This window comes from Magnolia sinica, chromosome 15 (genome assembly GCF_029962835.1).
Source record: "Magnolia sinica isolate HGM2019 chromosome 15, MsV1, whole genome shotgun sequence".
NCBI classification, from domain to species: Eukaryota; Viridiplantae; Streptophyta; class Magnoliopsida; order Magnoliales; family Magnoliaceae; genus Magnolia; species Magnolia sinica.
In genome coordinates this window covers 24,552,363-24,571,865 of record NC_080587.1, presented here as the reverse complement: position 1 = coordinate 24,571,865, position 19,503 = coordinate 24,552,363, and the positions used below count along the sequence as shown (strand labels likewise).

Genomic DNA, 19,503 nt, shown 5'->3' with positions numbered 1-19,503 from the left:
ATTTTTCTCAATTTTCCACAACTTGACCCATCTTTCCTAAATCTCAAAATCGAAGTTCCAAATGCATGATTTTTAATGGAAAATATGAAGAATAATATATTTGTAACAATTTGACACTAGTTTAACGTGATTTACAACAAAAACATGAATCGAAAATAAAAAATGCTCACTAGATCGAATAGGTGGGATATATCAGCACTACCCGTGCGTTTCGTATCGCATGGGTGGGATACAAGATATATCGTGGGATATATCGGTTGATATCGTCGATATTTAAAACACTGGTTAAGAGGGGCAATAGGTATGGGCATTGACATCGACGAGGTTATGGTTGATGTGGAGTCTTAAGTTGACTCTATTAACATGTTGATGAGGAGCCCAAAACCTTGGAATGAGGGCCATGAGACATTAGCTTCACAGAGGGGATCGCATGGCCTAACCTAGAGTGATGGCGATGATGACGAGACTTTATCCACATCTAATGGAGGTGACAACAATGACAAGGTGATGGGAGTAGCAAGAGAGGAGATGGCAATGGCGACAACAGCGCTGGCAGTTCTCATAAGGCTAGTCATAGTGTAAACGTAGAGTTCTTAAATGAGTAACCCTTCAGATCTCATTTAGTCTAATATACATGAAACTTGCAGGGAAAATCAATTTTCAATATAGTAGACATGTCCCTACAATTTTCAAACATTTGGATCTATCAAGCTTCTACTTAGGGCCCGTTTGGGAGCTTGGATTTGGAATGCATTGGAATCCAAATCGCAATTACATTGGAATCAATGTGATTCTCAATCCTCATGTGTGTTTGGTTGAAATGCACTGGAATCCAAATCTTCCATTTGGAAGCCTGTATCTAGAGAGCATTGGAATTCTCCAATATATTCATAGGACTTAGATTTGATGAACTAAATCAGCTTTCATATCCCAAATTTTTGTGTGTGTATGTGTGTGATATTTGATAGAATGATTGTAATAAACCCATTAAAATATATACTTTGGCCAAAAAAGAGGAAATTTCAAGCCTTGGGTGAGCCACAAATGTAAGGATCACAAACAAGCAACTCACCAACGTTTTCTAATTATCCATTTAGATGTCCAACGTTTGGATAGTTCAAATCATTCTATTGATGTGATTTTAGTGTTACAGCCGATAATTGGATTGTTTTGGGGTATCATCAGCTTGTCATGTGTCCAGTGGATTAGTAGCCTAGTGACACTTTTGTTACATTTGTGATTCTCCTGCCCTTTAAAAGGAGGCAAAAAAGGCATTTCCTTTGAATTTCGCGGGAATCCCAATATTTTGCTGAGATTTCAAAATACACCAAAAAGGTATATTTGAAATACCTCTAATTCCATTTACCTCCAAATCCAAGATTGTCAAACACAAAATGCAGGTATTTGGATTTAAAATACACCCATTTACCACCAAATCCAGGGTGCCAAACGAGGTGTTAAAACATTTGAAAGTAGTAACTTTTCTTTAATAATTAATGGATTGCACTTAACATGGATCAGTCAACAAGGATTGACAGTTGATCAAACTTACGATTAAAATTTTAGAATACAATAAATCTCATCATAATCTTTCAAATTTTAGCATATCTACATAATTAGTGGAAGTGATGCAGAACTCTTTTTTTTTCTTTTTGTTTTGTTTTTCTTTCTTTCTTTCTTTTTTTTTTTTTTTGAAGGTGACACAAAACTCTTGCAGACAAGGTATTTCGTAACAATAATGGTGGCCATAGCGGTCAACACTGTTACCTTTACGATACAGGTCATAACGGTTGTTACTGTCTCTTTTTTAATTTATTTAAAAAAAAAAAAAACCAAAAAACTTGTTTTTATCCCATAACATAAAGAAAAAATCATAAAAATCTATCTTTGCCTCTTAACAGACCATTACAGGGTTGTTATGGCCTTTACGAGGGGCATAGTAGGCCATTAATGACGGTTATAGGTTATTTTTTCGATAACGGCTGTTACAACCTTTACAAGGGGCATAACGGGCCGTTAATGGTGGTTATAGGTTCTTTTTTCCATAACGGTTGTCATTGCGGTTATAGGTTCTTTTTCCCATAACAGTTGTTACTGTTGGCTGTACAAAATAAATTTATTTGCTTCAAGAAGATAGAATTATTGGCATTATAAAGCCTCAAGACAACTCAAAGACAACTCAAAAAATCTGATTTCTGGAGAAGGAATGAAGAGAAGTAAATTTAAAAAATTAAAAAAAAAAAAAAAAAAAACAGAAACTTATTTTTTGAACTTTCAAACTGTTTTACTAGACTGAACTTTCTGTACAGATTTGATGTTGCTATGGTTTTCAACTTCTTCACCCAAAATGTAACCGGATACACAAGACCCTTTATATAGACATTTGCATGAAATGTGAAAAGACTACAACAACCCTACTAGGTGCTTCCAACATTTAATATTTCTAAAAACCAACACAGGCTTTGCATCTTCCAAAATAGCTCCTTGAGAAATGTTACTGCTGCATTGGGAGTTCAATAGTCACCGGCTGTTGCTGCGAAATGGGTTTTGATTTGCAACTCCAATGCTCCCCTTTAAACCAAACCAAAAGTGGTTTCATTCTGAGTTTCTCCCTTAGTTGTCGAAATGCTTCTGCCGGCAATGCCTTGGTGAAAATATCTGCCACTTGTTCAGTAGTATGACAATACTCTAGCTTTACTGTTTTCTACTTTACATGATCTCTTAGAAAATGATATCCGGTATCGATGTGTTTGCTCCTTCCATGTTGCACTGGATTTTTTACTAGCTCGATTGCAGACTTGTTATCCACGTATAAGACCGTGGATTCTTCTTGAGGATGCTTTAGCTCTTTTAGCAAGTTCTTCAACCAGATTGCTTCACAAACGGTGGACGATGCTGCCACATATTCAACTTCACATGTAGACAAAGCGACGACGCTTTGTTTCTTTGAGTTCTATGTGAATGTCATCGACCTGAGATAGAAAACATATCTTGTGGTGCTTTTCCTTTCATCTTGATCACCTCCCCAATCACTGCCTGAGTATCCATATAGCTTCGCTTCATCATTGTATGGATAAAAGAGACTAAATTCTATAGACCCTTTGATATACCTGAGAATTCTTTTTACAGCGAGCCAGTGTGATTCATTTGGCGCTTCTGTGTATCTGTTTAGAAGCCCAACACTGTAGACAATATCCGGCCTTATGATTGTGAGGTACCTGAGGCTTCCAATCAGACTCTTGAAAATGGTCGAGTTCACGCTTCTTCCTTCTTTTGTCAATTTCAAGTTCGTTGATACGAGTGTATTCACATCATTACAGTCGGCCATTTTGAACTTTTCAAGTAGTTCTTTTGCATATCTTTTTTGTGATATAAAGATGCCGTCAAGTTGTCGTTTCACCTCGATGCCTAACAAGAAGGTCACAAGTCCACCATCAATCATCTTGAATTCCTTGAACATAGCTTGCTTGAATTCATGGAACATCTGCTGATTGTTCCCTGTGAACAATAAGTCATCAACATATAGGCAGGCTATGAGAATTCTTCTTGATATAGACTGTAGCTCAGATGGACATTTGGCGAAGCCATTTCTTTGAAGATAGTTGTCAATACGTGCATTCCAAGCACGTGGGGCCTGCTTTAACCCTTTAACCCATATAAGGCTTTCTTCAAACGATATACCTTGTGCTCTTCTCCTTTTACAATGAAGCCATCAGGTTGGTTAACATAAACCTCTTCTTCAAGTATTCCATTCAGGAATGCAGACTTCACATCCAGTTGGTAGATTTTCCAACTGTGATAAGCAGCAAGAGAGATTATCATCCTTATGGTGTCAAGTCGAGCAACTGAAGCAAAAACTTCTTCAGTCCACGCCATACTTTTGTTTGTAGCCTTTAGCCACAAGCCTTACTTTATAGCAATCAATCTTTCCATCGGTTGTACGCTTGATCTTGTACACCCATTTGACACCAATAGTTCTTTGGCCTTGAGGAAGCGAAGTCAGCTCCCAAGTGTCATTTTTCTCAATGGCATAAATTTCTTCTTTCATGGCAATTATCCAGCATTGTTCTTTTACAACTTCATAGAATATAAGGGGCTCATGATCTCCATACAGGCATAAAAGATTGACTTCTTCTGTTTGTTCATAGATTTCTTCTAAACTCCTCATTTTGATAGGAATCATGGATGAGGAGGAGCTGGCAGAACTTCGGGCTGATGAGGTACTTCTTAGAGATATGAGTTGTCCTTCTGGACTTCTATGTACTGATGATGTGGCTGAAGAGGGAGTTATAGTTGTCTGCTCCTGACTTTCAAGCTTTTCTTCTTGTTCTTCTGCCTCGAACCGGTTTTCTTTAAAAGTTCCTTCTTCATTCCATTTCCATTCATCTTCCTCACTGAAAACCACACCTCTACTTACCACTACTTTGTTGGTTAGTGGATTGTAGAGCTTGTAAGCTTTGGATACTTCACTATATTCAATGAAGACGCACTTCTCGCCACGATCATCGAGCTTCTTTCTTCTTGCCTCTGGAACTTGAGCATATGCAACACACCCAAAGATTCTTAGGTGCACCATGGTTGGTTTGTAGCCGCTCCATGCCTCCTGTGGTGTCATGTTCCTGACACTTTTCGTAGGGCACTGATTTTTTATTTTTTATTTTATTTTATTTTTTTGCACACGCACACACACCCCACACACTCATGCCTAGTGGGCTTTCACCACCTATGGATACTCGAACCCTTGACCAGGTGTTGAAACTCCCGAGAGTCTACCACCCGAGCAAGAGCAAGGATCCTCGTAGGGCACCGATTGAGTAGATAGGCAATACAAGTAACTGCCTCTTCCCAGAAATTATTTGACAGTCCTTTTTCTTTCATCGTGGTCCTCGTCATGTCGAGTATGGTGCGGTTTTTCCGTTCCACTATGCCATTTTGTTGTGGCGTGTAGGCAGCTGTGAACTGTTGATTGATGCCTTGTTCCCTGCAATAGCCTCCAAAAGCATTTGAGATGTACTCCCCACCTCTGTCAGATCTGAGAACTTTGATTTTGAATCCACTTTCAGTTTCAACATGAGCTTTGAAATTCTTGAAGATAGTGAAAGCAACATATTTTTCTTTAATATAGTACACCCATAGCCTTCTACTAAAATCATCAATGAACGTAATAAAGTATTTATTACCTTCAAGAGAAGGTGTTTCAAATGGTCCACAGATGTCCGTGTGAACCAATTGCAATGACTCTTTTGCTCTTCGTGACACTTCACTTGGGAATGAGTTTCTTTGTTGCTTGTTAAGTGTGCATGCCTCGCACACATTTTTTGGATCTTTCATGGCTGGCAAGCCATGTACCATGCTTGATGAAGACAAAAGCTTCGAGCCATTGAAATGGAGATGCCCAAAGCGAAGATGCCATCTCCATGATTCATTCATTGCAAGACCATAGAGACACTTCTCAAGTTTTGTGTTGATATGGAGTGGGAACATGCGATTCTTTGCCATTTGGACTTGAGCAATAAGTCTCCCATGTGCATCTCTCAAGGAAAGAGAGTTCTCCATGTGTATGACATACCCTTTTTCAATGAGTTGGCCGATACAGAGTATGTTACTTTTCATGTTTGATACGTAATACACATTGGAGATGTAATTTGAATTGCCATTCTTTTGATAAATTTTGAATTTTCCTTATCCTTGCATGGGTACCTTTGATGATCACCGAAACTCACATTGCCACGAACATCTTTTGTGAGTTCCACAAAGAGTTCTTTGTTGCCACTCATATAATTGCTCGCATCGGTGTCGAGATACCACACGTCCGGCCGATCACACTTGCCTGTGTAGGTTTCTAGAAATATTAAATATTGGAAGTACCTAGTAGGGGTGTTGTAGTCTTTTCATATTTCATGCAAATGTCTATATAAAGGGTCTTATGTATCCGGTTACAGTAAGAGTGAAGAAGCTGAAAACCACAACAACATCAAATCTGTATAGAAAGTTCAGTCCAGTAAAACAGTTTGAAAGTTAAGAAAATAAGTTTCTATTTGTTTTTTTTCTCTCTTCCTTCCTTCTCCAAAAATCAGATTTTCTGAGTTGTCTTGAGGCTTTATAAATCCAATAAATTTTTCTTGAAGCAAATAAATTTGGTTTGTACAATCAACAAACTGGTATCAGAGCTGCAGCTTTTTTTCCTAGGGTTCCCTGGTTAAAGTCGGCAACAGTTTTCAGCCAAGAACAGTAAGTTTTTTCCTTCAGAAAAATCTGTTTAATAAGTTCAGGAAAAATCAGAATTTCATTCCATCTCTCTCCCTTCCTTCTCCAAAAATCATATTGTCTGGGTCGTCTTGAGGCTTAGTAAAGCCAATTCGTCTGACCCATAAAGAGCTTGTTTGTGTAAAGATGGCCACCACAATCCAGCCACAGGTTCCTAAGTTGTCAAATGACAACTACGAAAATTAGTGCATCTAAATGAAGGTGATGTTCGGGTCGCAAGATCTATGGGAGATCGTCACCAATGGGTATATAGAACACACTACGGAGGAAGAAGTCGCCTTCACCAATGAGGAAAAGACCGCCATTAAAGATCAAAGGAAGAAAGACAAGAAGGCTTTGTTCCTTCTCTATCAAGGGTTGGATGAATTAACCTTTGAAAAGATTGCCAAAGCAACATCAAGCAAGCAAGCTTAGGAGATCCTTAGCACCATCTTCAAAGGCATTGATCGTGTGAAATGGGTTCGCCTACAATCTCTTAGAGCCGAATTCGAAGCCGCACACATGAAGGAAGATGAGAGCATTTACAACTATTTTTCAAGATTACTTGTAGTCGTGAATAACTCAAAAAGAAATGGTGAAAAGATCGAAAACATTCGTGTAGTTGAAAAGGTGCTTCGATCCCTCACAACCAATGTTTGAAGTATCGGTTTTGCTACAAGTTTTGTTGGCCAGGGATATGAAAACAATATCTCGATATCGCCGATAATATTGTTGATAAGCAGAAATGCTGGGGAAACATAGGAAAAGCAGTGGAATTTTCAACAAAACTTTAGGAGATGTTAAAATGTACGTATTTGCAAATTTAGAAGAAAAAAAAAATTGTAAAAGGAACGCATACATAACAGGTTTCCATTTAATGGGGCCTTAAAAGCATATGTTGTTGTAAGAAATCAATCCAACCATCCCCTCCGGCCTATTTAACCATCCAACCTTCCATCCAAACATCCATCGATATTGCAAAATATCAACAACACATAATATTTCACCAAGAAATCATCAACAATTGGAAAGGAAACGAAAGATTGTGTCCTCAATATCTCATATGTTGCAATATTGATAATATCGAAATATTACCAATATTATCAATGACAAATTGAACACTACTACAATCATGTGCTCATGAGAAAAAAAATTTAAATAAAAAATTTTCTAATAAACAAAATTTTGATATTAATAAATTGGCAATATTATCGAAATATCATCAATACACTTATGATACAAGCATTACCTACAATTTACATAGTCGAAAATATTGGCAATACATTAGTGATATTTATGCATTGGCAATACAAGCGACACCTAGAATTTACATAGTTGCAAATATTGACGATTACATTAACGTTATTGATACGTTGGCAATACTTAGTGATACATTTCCAATACCTGGAATTTCTGACACCACCAGTGTTATCACTGAGCTAAGCTAAAGATAAAGATAATATTAGAGATAATTTGAACACAGCTCACAACCAAGTTTGAACATGTGGTTGTGGCCATTGAAGAATCAAAAGATCTTGAAAAGCTCTCCATTGAGGAATTAATGGGATCATTGCAAGTTCATGAACAAATAATACAAAAGACTGCTAGTTCCACAAGTTTGGAGCAAGAATTGGTGTCAAGATTGACTCTAAATGAACAAAAGAACGGTCGTGGTCGTGGAAGCTCCCATTTTCGAGGTGGCCGCACTAATAGCAATCGTGCAAGAGGTAGAAGGCGTGAATATCATCAAAGCAATGTTCAAAATCAACAAAAATTTACCAATGTCCGCGGAAGAGGAATTGGTAGAGAAAAATCCATGCGTAGTCATGGAAACACAAGATATGTACAATGCCACAATTGCGGCAAGATTGGCCACTATGCCTCTGACTGTTGGAGTAAAGTGGATCATGATGAACAATCCAACTATGCCGAAGCATCTCACCATGAATATGAAAACTCCACACTTCTTCACCCTTACTGTAACTGGATGCACAAACCTTTTTTATATAGACATTTGCACGAAATGTGAAAAGACTGCAACACCCCTACAAGGTGCTTCCAACATTTAATATTTCTACAAACCTACACAGGCTTTGCATCTTCCAAAACAGCTCCTTGAGAACTGTTGTTGCTGCATTGGGAGTTCAACAGTCACCGGTTGTTGCTGGGACATGGGTTTTGGTTTGCAACTTCAACAGTTATGGCCGTTACAACCCCATAACGTGTAACGGTTGCCACAATTACTTTTATGCAATGGCCTTTATGGCCTCGTAATGGCCTTTATGCTACACCGTGCTTGTAGATGATTATAATCTACCAGTAACAAAAATAATTTATTGACGAAGATCAAGAATAGATACAAAATCCATCAAGCCAATGTATAAGAGTCCTACAAAGAGAAGATCTATAGCCCCCTTCCTTTGCTAGCTTCTCTGATACAATTAACCTCTATAAGGACCTCATGCTAGTTGATTTCCATCAATAGTGTCTGCATCCTTGGATCTTTTGAAATAAAGGCTCAATTCCAAGGAGAGGCACTCCTTCCTAATGCCCAAGATATTACCATGAACAAGTCCCCCTCTACCATCGATAGGCCATCCACCCCTCTATAATTCTTGATTCCGACACAACTTTAATAGCCAACAAGTTCCACTCTATTTGATTTTCAGTCCACACCGGCCCCACAAAAGAGAACTTAATTCTATTGTACTCATCCTTCAAGATAGCTCCTAATCTCCTATACTAGAAGCCTTTGGGTTGCCCAAGGAGCTATCAATGTTGAGCTCCAAGCAACAAGCTTTGGATTTAATGGGAATCAACCTACCAACTTATACATTTAATTGAAACACACCCTATGCATCAAGTTACAATTAGGTTTGGTTGTCTAGTTATTCCATTATGCATTTAGGCATCTTGCAACCAAGCTAACATGTATTTTTATTTTATTTTTCCATTTTACAATGCTTTTAGACTATTTTCCCAAGTGCTCAAGGCACTACCTAACCAATTTAATAAAAAATAATAATGCAATGTACACTTGCCACATAGATCATGGAAAGAAAAACTTCAAATAGGCTTTTGTGCATAGTACTTCCTAGCGTAAAACATCACAAGTCACTCTGAGCAGTCCAATTCCACAACCTTAAGCTTGCGTAAGAAGCTTCAATTTTGTAGCATTTCAATGGAATGGTCAAATAGGATCACCTTTTTTTCTAAGATGGTGTGTGCACACATGGAATTTCTAGAATTGTGTGCACATGTGCATGAATTAGGAATTTTCTTTAAGCAAAGGATTGTACAAGATATGTGAGGAACAAACAACATGGGTGCCGCTCCTGCTTTAAATCATACCCTGTACCACCCACTCCCATTTCCTATCTATTTATGCTTGCTAACATTTTGAACCAGACACTTCCCTGGTCCAGCAACTGAATCTGCAGGCACTTCCCTTCACGTTTGTGCAACTAAAGATGCAACTTGAGAGCTAAGCCTTGCAATGGCAATAGAATGGAAGCAACCTCTAGATAAAAAATATATATAATGCAATTACCAATGAGACACCACCAGAACCAAGTTCGCACATTGTGTTAACATTTACTTCAGCAATCAGTAATCCTGTCACAACCTGCATTGAAATTGACTGGTTTAGGGATACTGTGACATTTCATTTCAGCAATAAAACAATCAATCTGATGAAGAGAATAGGGGATGGCTAATTAAACCTCTTGATGTCTAGAGGAGAAGACAATAAATGCCAAAGCTATGGAACAAGATGATGAGAAATCATCTCGAGAAACACAAGATGAAGAGAAAAGGAAAGAAATGAGAAAAAGCCCTGAACGATGCTTTTTATTATACCTTTTATTTCTCAAGCCACCTATCAAATAGTTATGATTGTCAGGTCGAAGTAATTCTTGAGAAACAAGCAATCCAAGATGTGGTCGACCGCATTGACTATCGATGTTGATGATTTGTTTTGTTAGAAGCTCTCCAGACCATGCATTTTAAAGGCATGAACGGATGGATAGGATCATCCAATTTATATGGTTTTGACTTGATGACCCAAGAAGAGTAGGTTGGACCAAATGGGTGGCCAACACCAATGATTGGGCAATCCACATACTAAAAAGATCTCATTTATATTATAGTACAGTGAAAATGAGTTGCACAGGATCATTGCCCTATATATCTGTATATGGGAGGAGATCCAATAAATCCAGGAGGATTAAATCTGTCCTCCCACTTTACGCACCAATGTGGCATGTGTGTGGTGACCTGAACCATTCAGTCACCACAAGGCTCATAAATGGACCATAGACAGATCACATGGATCCGCCTAATGAGTGGATCAGCCTAATGGTCTGACTCAACATCATAAGGCTGCCCAGTCCCTCCCTGCCTCTCTCAGAGAGGACCGTTCAGCTAGAATGCACTGCATGTGAACTTCCCATTACAATGCATTCATTCACACAGGACATGTGTACAGCATCTAAATCAAGCTAAGGTGACCCTGCCATTAATATCACTTACAGCAAAACCCTACAGGTCCACAGTCCACCCACTAGGGGAGCAAACATGTTTGCGGAATCAAACGTTCAGCACCTATGATTTAAGCTTCCATTGTTTGTGTACTGCATAGCCCACCTGATGAGTCAACCAGCCTAATTTTTGCACTGGGTGACATTCATAGCCCACCTTTTGCGCATGTTATGATGTTTTACAGAAGTGACATGCAGTATGCCTTATAGGTGAACATCCCACGTGTGTGTGATAGGTGACATTGCCCAGGCCATTACTGTCAATTTGTTCCAAATAGGATCACTATATAAATGCATCCAAGCTTTGACTTTTACCATATACATCCAGCAAAGAATGCATGTGATTGAAGAGGCTAGAAATCCAGCTTCTTGCGTAACAGCAGGGATAGCAAGGATACCTGCACCTACCTATAAAATTTAATAGCATTTGAGCATTGTAAGAGAGTATATAGGTAAAAGATCCAAACAAAAAAATATGTATATGTTAACTATTTCTACTTCAAGATAAACTGATAAAGATATACCAAGAAAAATCTTTGAAGTTGAAGGCTAACTTTTCATGCCTTTTAATTAGGGCAAAAGAAGTTGAAAGCTAACTTTCACGCCTTTTAATTAGGGCAAAAGAGTGAGGCATTAAGAGGATGCTTGGAACTTCTGCCTTAAAATGTGCTGACATCAATGAATGTGTGTATTTCAGCAGACAGACTTTTGTGAATCATGCAAGCGTGCCAAGCATTTGTGGACATGAATGTTAGAACGCACTCCATACATGCTTGTCTTGTGGACATGCGTGCAGACATGTATGAATGTGTCATAAATGCGCATCCATATGTTTCGTTTGGCTAAGTATGCAAGTATATGTATATATTTTGAGTGTTTGCATTTCTCCATACATGCATTTATGTGTCTGTCCATGTGTGTGATGCTGCCATGCAGGAGAAAAAATCTCAACTGATGGAGTTTTTAAAATAAATAAAAAATTCTATTCCTCAAAAACTGCTGTACATCAAACCCAAAGCAAAAATAGATAGATATCTAAAACCCTAAACTAGCAAAATTAGCAAGCTCCCTGCAACAAGGAAACTACTTTCAAATAATTAACTAATTACAAAACTACCATCAAAATTTGCACACGCTAATGTGATAAGAAAATCTCAACTGCTAGGATTGCAAGAAAAATAAAACAGAGGAAACTAGATTCTCTTCTAATAAAAAACAACTGCATACATAATATGTCATGTGCAATCAAACTAATTAACAGATCCACTTATGCAGGAAAGAAAAGCATGAATAATCTCATAGAGGCGTTTGCGTGATAAAGTGGAAAGCATCTAAAAGGCTGCACAAATCCAAAAGCAACTGTACATATTCAGGAAGGAACAAATTGTGTGTACAATTCATGCATGTGTACATGTATCAATTACATACGTACATACAAAAGTAGGATTGTCTATGAGAAACACATACCGTGGTGCCGGCAACCAGAAAAATTGCACTGCTAAGGCTTCCTAACAACCAAACAGCCAAAACAAATATAAGCACCTACAAAAAGAAGAGAAAAGAAAAGAAAAGGAGAGGACAGCAGAATGCTCCTCTCTAAAATTGACATTCCCACTCTTGGTGGAGTAAGATGGCCATAAGGCCCATAACAAAGTTTCATTCTCCATGTAAAAAGGCTAAGGCGACTCCTGCAAATAGACATTGGAGAGGTGATTCATAGCACAACCATCAATGTGGCACAAATGCAATATCTGGGACACTCATCAGGTGGTGTCCACCATGAAAATGAATCTGGTCCGCTAATCAGATGGGTAACTCATGTACCCTGAATATGGACCAGCCAGCCATCTTTTCTCTAACCATTCATTGGACACACACCTTGGACCCACCCGATGGATGCAAACCAGGCACAATTTTCAGGCCAAGACATGGTCAACATGGGAGAGGCCCGATGAACGTATTGGGTCTCTCACATAAGCACTGTGAATGTCACAAATCACCTTGGTGCTTATCTTTCCAATGAGTGCAATATCCAGGACAGGATCAAGTGGGACCCACCGTGCACATGACCCAGCCTAATAATCAAGATGATCCATTCATCAGGTGGGCCACTCATGTGCCTTGAATACAGAATGAATGGTCATCTTTTATCTAGCCACGCATTTTGGATACACATGCAGCCCACCCGATGAATGCCAAACCAAACCTGATTTTTAGGCCAAAAGACATTCAACATGGTACAGGCCTGATGAATGCATTGGATCTCTCACACATGTGCTGTGAATGTCATGAACCACCTTAGTGCTCATCTTTCCAACATGTGCAATATCCAGGATACTTATCAGGTGGGGCCCATCGTGAACATGACCCGCCGTGATAATCACGCCAGTCTAGTCATCAGGTGGGCCAGTCACGTGCCTTGAATAAAGACCAAACAGTCATCTTTTCTCTAACCGTTCATTTTGGACACACACCTATGGCCAACCTGATGAATGCAACCAAACCCGATTTTCAGGCCAAGACATATTCAACATGGGACAGGCCTGACAAATGTAATGAATCCCTCACACCTGTGAATGCCACTAACAGTGCAATATCCAGGAATCTGGGACACTTCATCAGGTGGGTGGTAGGCCCCACTGTGAATATGACCCAGCATGATAACCAGGTTGGTCCAGTCATTAGGTGGGCGATTCATGTACCTTGAATGTAGACCAAATGGTCATCTTTTCTCCAACTATTCATTTTTCAACACACCTGTGGCCCACCCAATTAATGGAAGCCATACCTGATTTTCGGACCAAGACGTTCAACATGGCCCATGCTGATGAATGCATTGGATCTATCACATGTGCTGTGAATGCTAGGAACCACCTTAGCACTTATCATTAAAACAAATGCAATTCTGGGAACTTATCAAGTGGGGCCCACCCTGAACACGACAACCGAGCCTTATAACCAAGCTGGTCCAGTCTGAAGGTGGGCCACTACTCATGTGCCTTGAATGTAGGCCAAGCGGTCATCTTTTCTCCAACCGTCCGCTTTCAACAACGCCTATGGCTTACCCAACGAACAGATACCAGACCCAATTTTCAGGCCAATAAATGTTTAACATGGGCCAAGCTGCAAACCACATTGATCTCTCACATGTGTGTTGTGAATGCCGCGAACCACCTTAGCACTTATCTTCTCAACGAGTGCAATATCCAGGACACTCATCAGGCCGAGCTAGATCATCAAGACGATCCAGTAATTGTTTGCCATGAGCCTGTGGGACCTACTTATGGACAAGCAATAATGGTAGGGTCCCACACAGTTATCCCTCGGAACATTTCCGATAGGATATCCTTTTTCTCAATCCCCTTCTCTCAAAATTCAAATTCAAACAAGAGAGAGGATTGTGATAAGGCAGAGAGTTTGGAAGTGTCAGGAATAAATCTCATCAAATTTGACCTCCTTCTAATCCTCTTGGTTCCTCCTTTTCATAAAACAGGAGGCATTCCCTTTCCCAGAGAGAAAATCGAGAGAGGAATAACGAGAGAATATCCATAGTCCATTAGGCTACCTCTAACGAGCTAAATCGTGGATAACATCCGGTGGCCATCCTAACCGTAGGACCAGAGGGGTGATTAGCTCATTTTTTATCTCGTAGTTGTTAGGCGGATCATTGATCGTGGGCCGTCCATCTTCGGTTTTGTGTGAAAGTCCCTAAGATCATATAGATGTTGTCAAATCCAGTGGACCCACCCATTCGAACATTTCAAAGTGGTATTAGAGCAGCTACAACATCTCCAATTTGCGTGGATCGACATCAAGGTAAGTATCCCACCCTACCTCAAATCTTATTATTTAATTAATGCCTATTACTCATGAATTGATTGTCATCATCATATAATGCCATTCTCTAATTAGAACCCACCCATCTTCTTGGTTTGTACATCAATGAAGGCAAATACATGGCAACCAATTAATAAAAAAATAAAATAAAATAAAATAAATAGAATAAAAAAGGGATGGAAAGGTGCTACTCACAACAGTCAATGTTCTTAACATCTCATCTAAATCCATTTCCAATACCCCATATGAGACGTAAACTGGGAGGATTCCTTCTTTATCCACCTATGCCCTTGGAAATTTCTAAAATATATTTGTTATCTGCTCTTCATAGAGGTAAACTTGATAGTAAAACCATTGAGTATATATTTATCAGGTACCATATACACTCAAAGAGATATGTTTTAATTCATAAGGACCATCAAGGATTGAGATAGAATATCTGGACGTGAACTTTTGTCTAAGATAGATATCTCAGTCAAAAGAAATAGAAAGTTGAGATAGAAATTTATGAAATCACTAATGTATCTCAAGAGAGTAAGAGTTCCACTTCTCATAATGTGGATGCTACTCCCATAGTTCATCGGGACAGTGGGAGTACACCTCAGTAGGTTCTTGAATTATGTCGAAGTGAAAGAAGACTAATTCCCCAAAGATACTTCCAAATTGAGGGTGAAGTGTACTCTTGCATTGCGATTAATGACGATGAACCCAATCCTTATTAAGATGCATTATTGTCTCCCAATTCGGCTGATTGGTCAGTTGTCATGGATGAGCAGATCACCTCCATAAAGAAAAATTACGATAGGAAGTTCTAAATCTACTACCCAATCACAAAGCAATAGAGAATAAATGGGTACTCAAAATCAAAAGAAAGGCATGTGATATAGTGGACAAGTATAAAACACGATTAGTTGTTAAAGGTTTCACACATATTGAAGGAGTTGATTATAATGAACTTTTTCACCCATTGATAGATTATCCTAGATCCACATGATTTCATCCATCATTGCAAATTTAGACCTAAAGTCGTATCAAATGAATGTAAAGACTACATTTTTAAATGTTAATCTAGATAAAGAAATATAACTGCAATAGCCAACGGGATGAGAATAAAAATAACCCAAAGAAAGTCTACAAGCTATTGAAATTTATGTGCTGAAACAATATTCAAGGCAGTTGTATATGAGATTCCACTTAGCCATCACCACCTTTGGTTCACAATTAGTTAAGAAGAAGTTGTTTAGAAGATCTTTTCTAATAATCTCTTTGTGTAAACGATATCCTACTAGCTAGTGATGATATGCGATTGTTGATGAGACCAAAGATTGGTTTTTCTCAAACTTTGAGATGAAAGATCCTAGTAAGGCCACCTTTATTCTTGAGGTGAAGATCATTAAAAACTACCATAAGAGGTTCTTGGGCTTGACTCAAACTACCTACGTAAGGCAGAGTTTGGTTTTTTGGGATGAAAAACTTGAAACCAGTTGAAACTACTGTGGAGGGTGCTACCAAGCTAGATAGGAAGTCGTGTCTCTAAACTAATACTGAGAAATCAGCCATGTCCCCAATACCTTAAGTATCTGCAGTAGGTAACATAACGTACATCATGCTTTGCACTAGACCAAATCTTAGTTATGTAATTAATGTAATTAGTTGTTACCAAAGTAACCCGATACAGTCTCATTGGCAAGCCATCCAAGAATATTCTACTATCTCAGATAAACCAAAGACTTAATGATGTGTCATGGAGGCACGAATCTCGAACTTAAAGAATTTTTTTTACAACCTGGGGTAATAACCCCAATGAGGGAAAGTCAACTTCAGACTATGCATTCTTACTCAAAGAAGATAATATTTAATGATCAAGAAACAAGCATCCACCTCACTTTCATCCATGGAAGTTGAATACATTTTATATTGTGCTATTATTCAGGAGCATGTATGGGTTCAAAGATTCTTATAAAGTTTGGGGATTGTACAAGCCATTCATGAGCCCCAGTCCCCGATGATAGAGAAGTGAGAACACCTTTGTTATTGACTTGGCCAAGGACTCCAAACACTACCAGAAATCTAACCACATTGAGATCAAGTATTATTACGTTCTTGAAGTGATAGATAAAAAGACTCTCCTCAACTACATTCCCACCAAAGAGATGTTTGCAAAGCCCATGACGAAACCTATGGCTATGAGACTTATTCCAAGTTCATGTCAAGCATATGGGATTGAGAACAACTTGAATTGCATAATTGTATATCTATACCTTTTATGATATACCTCTTATCTCTCATTTATAAATGATCATTCCCTTTATCTTGTATTGCTCACTATTCTTAACTAGGTGTCTAGATAATCAATATTTACCTTGAGATCTTGAGAGATCTCTTTTTGTTGGCAGGCTAATTACCCACTTGCATATGTAGACCAACCCTAAATATGCAAGAGAGGTACATTTACGGTGATGTCCATACATTGAAGTGTGAACCACCCTTTATTGTGAAGAATAAGGAATGAGGATACAAGTAATGAGACTCCATATCCACCTTTGGTCATACAAAACTGAAGATGAGACTAATCAAAGTCAAAATAACATAATCACTTCATTGCTCTTCCATGCGATTAACGTTATAGCCTGATTAAAAGTCAAGTCGTGAGGATATGAGATGAGTCATACTTCATGTGTAATGACTTATGCATTATATACCTGACATATGTCTAGTATTGTCGACTTTACAACATGGATTGTAGCCACGTGTCATGGACCTATTACTTATAAAATGTTTCATTTGATCTAATCATTATACTGTGCGAGTAGCCAGCCCTTTCCGTGACATTTTGTGCATGTACCTACCCTCTTCTTGTGTATAGGAGGATGCAATTGAGTGTCATTACTTTAGGGCTTGTTTGGGACTAAGGAAATGAGAATGTAAATTTGATAAATCCATAAACCTGTCAATTCATGGATTTTCATTGAATTTTGGTAGGGCAAATTCTAAAGTACACTTGGGACAAAAACTGATAAATTTAGGAAGCATTTATCTACAATAGTGGAGAATTTATTGCAGTGAAATAACTTGTTTTTACTTTTATAAGAGTTTGATTTGGGTAACTTGGATTTAACACAAAACTCGTAGATTTATGGAGGCAATTTGGAAAATCTATTCAGCAAGTCCCTTACACACACACACACACACACACACACACACACACACACACACACACAGGGAGAGAGAGAGAGAGAGAGATTTGATATCCATGGATTTCATGGATCCGTGCACCAAATTCCTCAACCAAACAGCCCCTTAGTGTATGATAACAAAGGTCTCTCCTTTGGCCTGACTTGGTTACACTAGAAAAGCAGCTTAATCAATTCCAAGTTTCTAGAACTATTAATACGCACTTGAAGACTAGTCCGTATGGACTAATCGAATTTTGATAAGAATCTACAAATAATATTCTTTTGAAAAGTATATTTAGTATATTGTTACTTTAAAAGAGTTTCTTAAACCGATGTTCGTGGAATCTAAGTTTCCATATAAACTAGATAAGTTAGATGAGTGTGTGTATTAGCTGAGTACTCTAAATTGAGAGACAGTTTCAGCTGGTGTGGTCATGCAAACTAGGATAGGCATAACAAAGCTTGGGTTATTCAGTGCTAATCAAGTGGTTAGTTCTCAAACACCTTTGAGAATACAACGGTCTGACTTTCAACACAAAAATGTGGCCCACCCAATGAACGGATTCCAGACCCAATTTCCGGACAAGGCGTATGCACCGTAGGATAGACCCGATGAACGGCCTGGATATGTCAATAGTGTAGAAATACTGACCTGGTTCTCTCTTAAGAGTAGCCTGATTGAGGTTGGAGAAGAGCCTCTCGAATTGTTGGGTAGATTGTCTCTGAGCACAGAAGCATTTGAGTGTTTTGGAAGGAGGAGTACGGAATCGGAGAGAATGGGTGAGATTTTTGGAAGGAGTATGGAATCGGAGAGAATCGCTGAGTTTCCTTTCAGAAATCGAGAGAGGGTTCCTGCAACGGATTGAGAGTGGAAGGAGTTGGAGAGAGGAAAATGGAGAAGAAAACGCCATCCTTTCAGAAATCATGCTTTTCCAGGATTCGAACGAGTGACAGAGAAGGTAGCTAGCTAGCTAGCTAGCTAATCGCTTGAGCAGAGGTAATGTGAGACAGAGTCCTCTGCAACACTACCCCACGGACTCGGATTCGGTAGTCGGTAGTGACTCCTCGGTGCTGAGGTCTCGATACCGGTCGGTGCTGTGGGCCCCACTATGATATATGTGTTTTATCCATGCTGTCCATCCACTTTCCCAGTTCATTCCAGAGAATTATTCCAAAAATGAGACATATCTTAGTTCATTTGGAGCATACTACGGGAAACATTAGTGAATGAACGCCCACCATTAAAAACTTCCTACAGCCCACTGTATTGTTTATTTACCATCTAACCTGTTGATTAGGTCACAAAGACCTGTATGAAATAAATCACAAATATTATATTGATCCAAAATAAAAATTTGTGTTCCCTGAGAATTTTTTAATGGTGGGCGTTCAATTACCACTGTTTCCATAGGTGTAGCCCACTTGAAATTTGGATTTAAATCATTTTTTTTAATCATAACCTAAAATGAGATTAAAAAATGGATGGACGGAATGGATAAAGCACAATAAACATCTTTGGGCCCACAGCACCGACCAGTATTAGAGCGGTCACTACCGAATCCGAGTCCTTACCCCCCACCCGTTTAACCTGTTTTGCGGGGGGTGAGGATTTCCTGCGAAAGCCTTTCCCAGGACGTTCCTGCCTTGGGAAATTAGGTGGGGGCCACTGTGATGTTTCAGCATATTTTGTGAGTTTATTTTAGGAT

At 38.8% G+C, this 19,503-nt stretch overlaps 1 protein-coding gene across 5 annotated transcripts in view; it reads right to left on the bottom strand.

The window, feature by feature from the left end:
• LOC131228173 (uncharacterized) overlaps positions 1 to 18,822 on the bottom strand; it is a 92,485-nt gene extending 73,663 nt beyond the window's left edge. The window contains exons 1-4 of one of the 5 annotated variants that reach the window (XR_009162742.1): positions 18,450 to 18,819; positions 12,252 to 12,292; positions 11,100 to 11,192; positions 9,797 to 9,871 (exon numbers count right to left, since the gene is read on the bottom strand). Coding sequence is in view for 4 of the 5 variants with exons in the window: in XM_058224023.1 (XP_058080006.1) it covers positions 9,797 to 9,871; positions 11,100 to 11,192; positions 12,252 to 12,292; positions 18,450 to 18,723 (483 nt within the window). In the remaining variant the exon portion in view is untranslated. Of the gene's footprint in view, positions 1 to 9,796; positions 9,872 to 11,099; positions 11,193 to 12,251; positions 12,293 to 18,449 lie in introns of all 5 variants that reach the window. The other 4 variants (XM_058224023.1, XM_058224020.1, XM_058224021.1 and 1 more) reach the window with 4 other exon arrangements.
• Between the last annotated feature and the right edge of the window lie 681 nt (positions 18,823 to 19,503).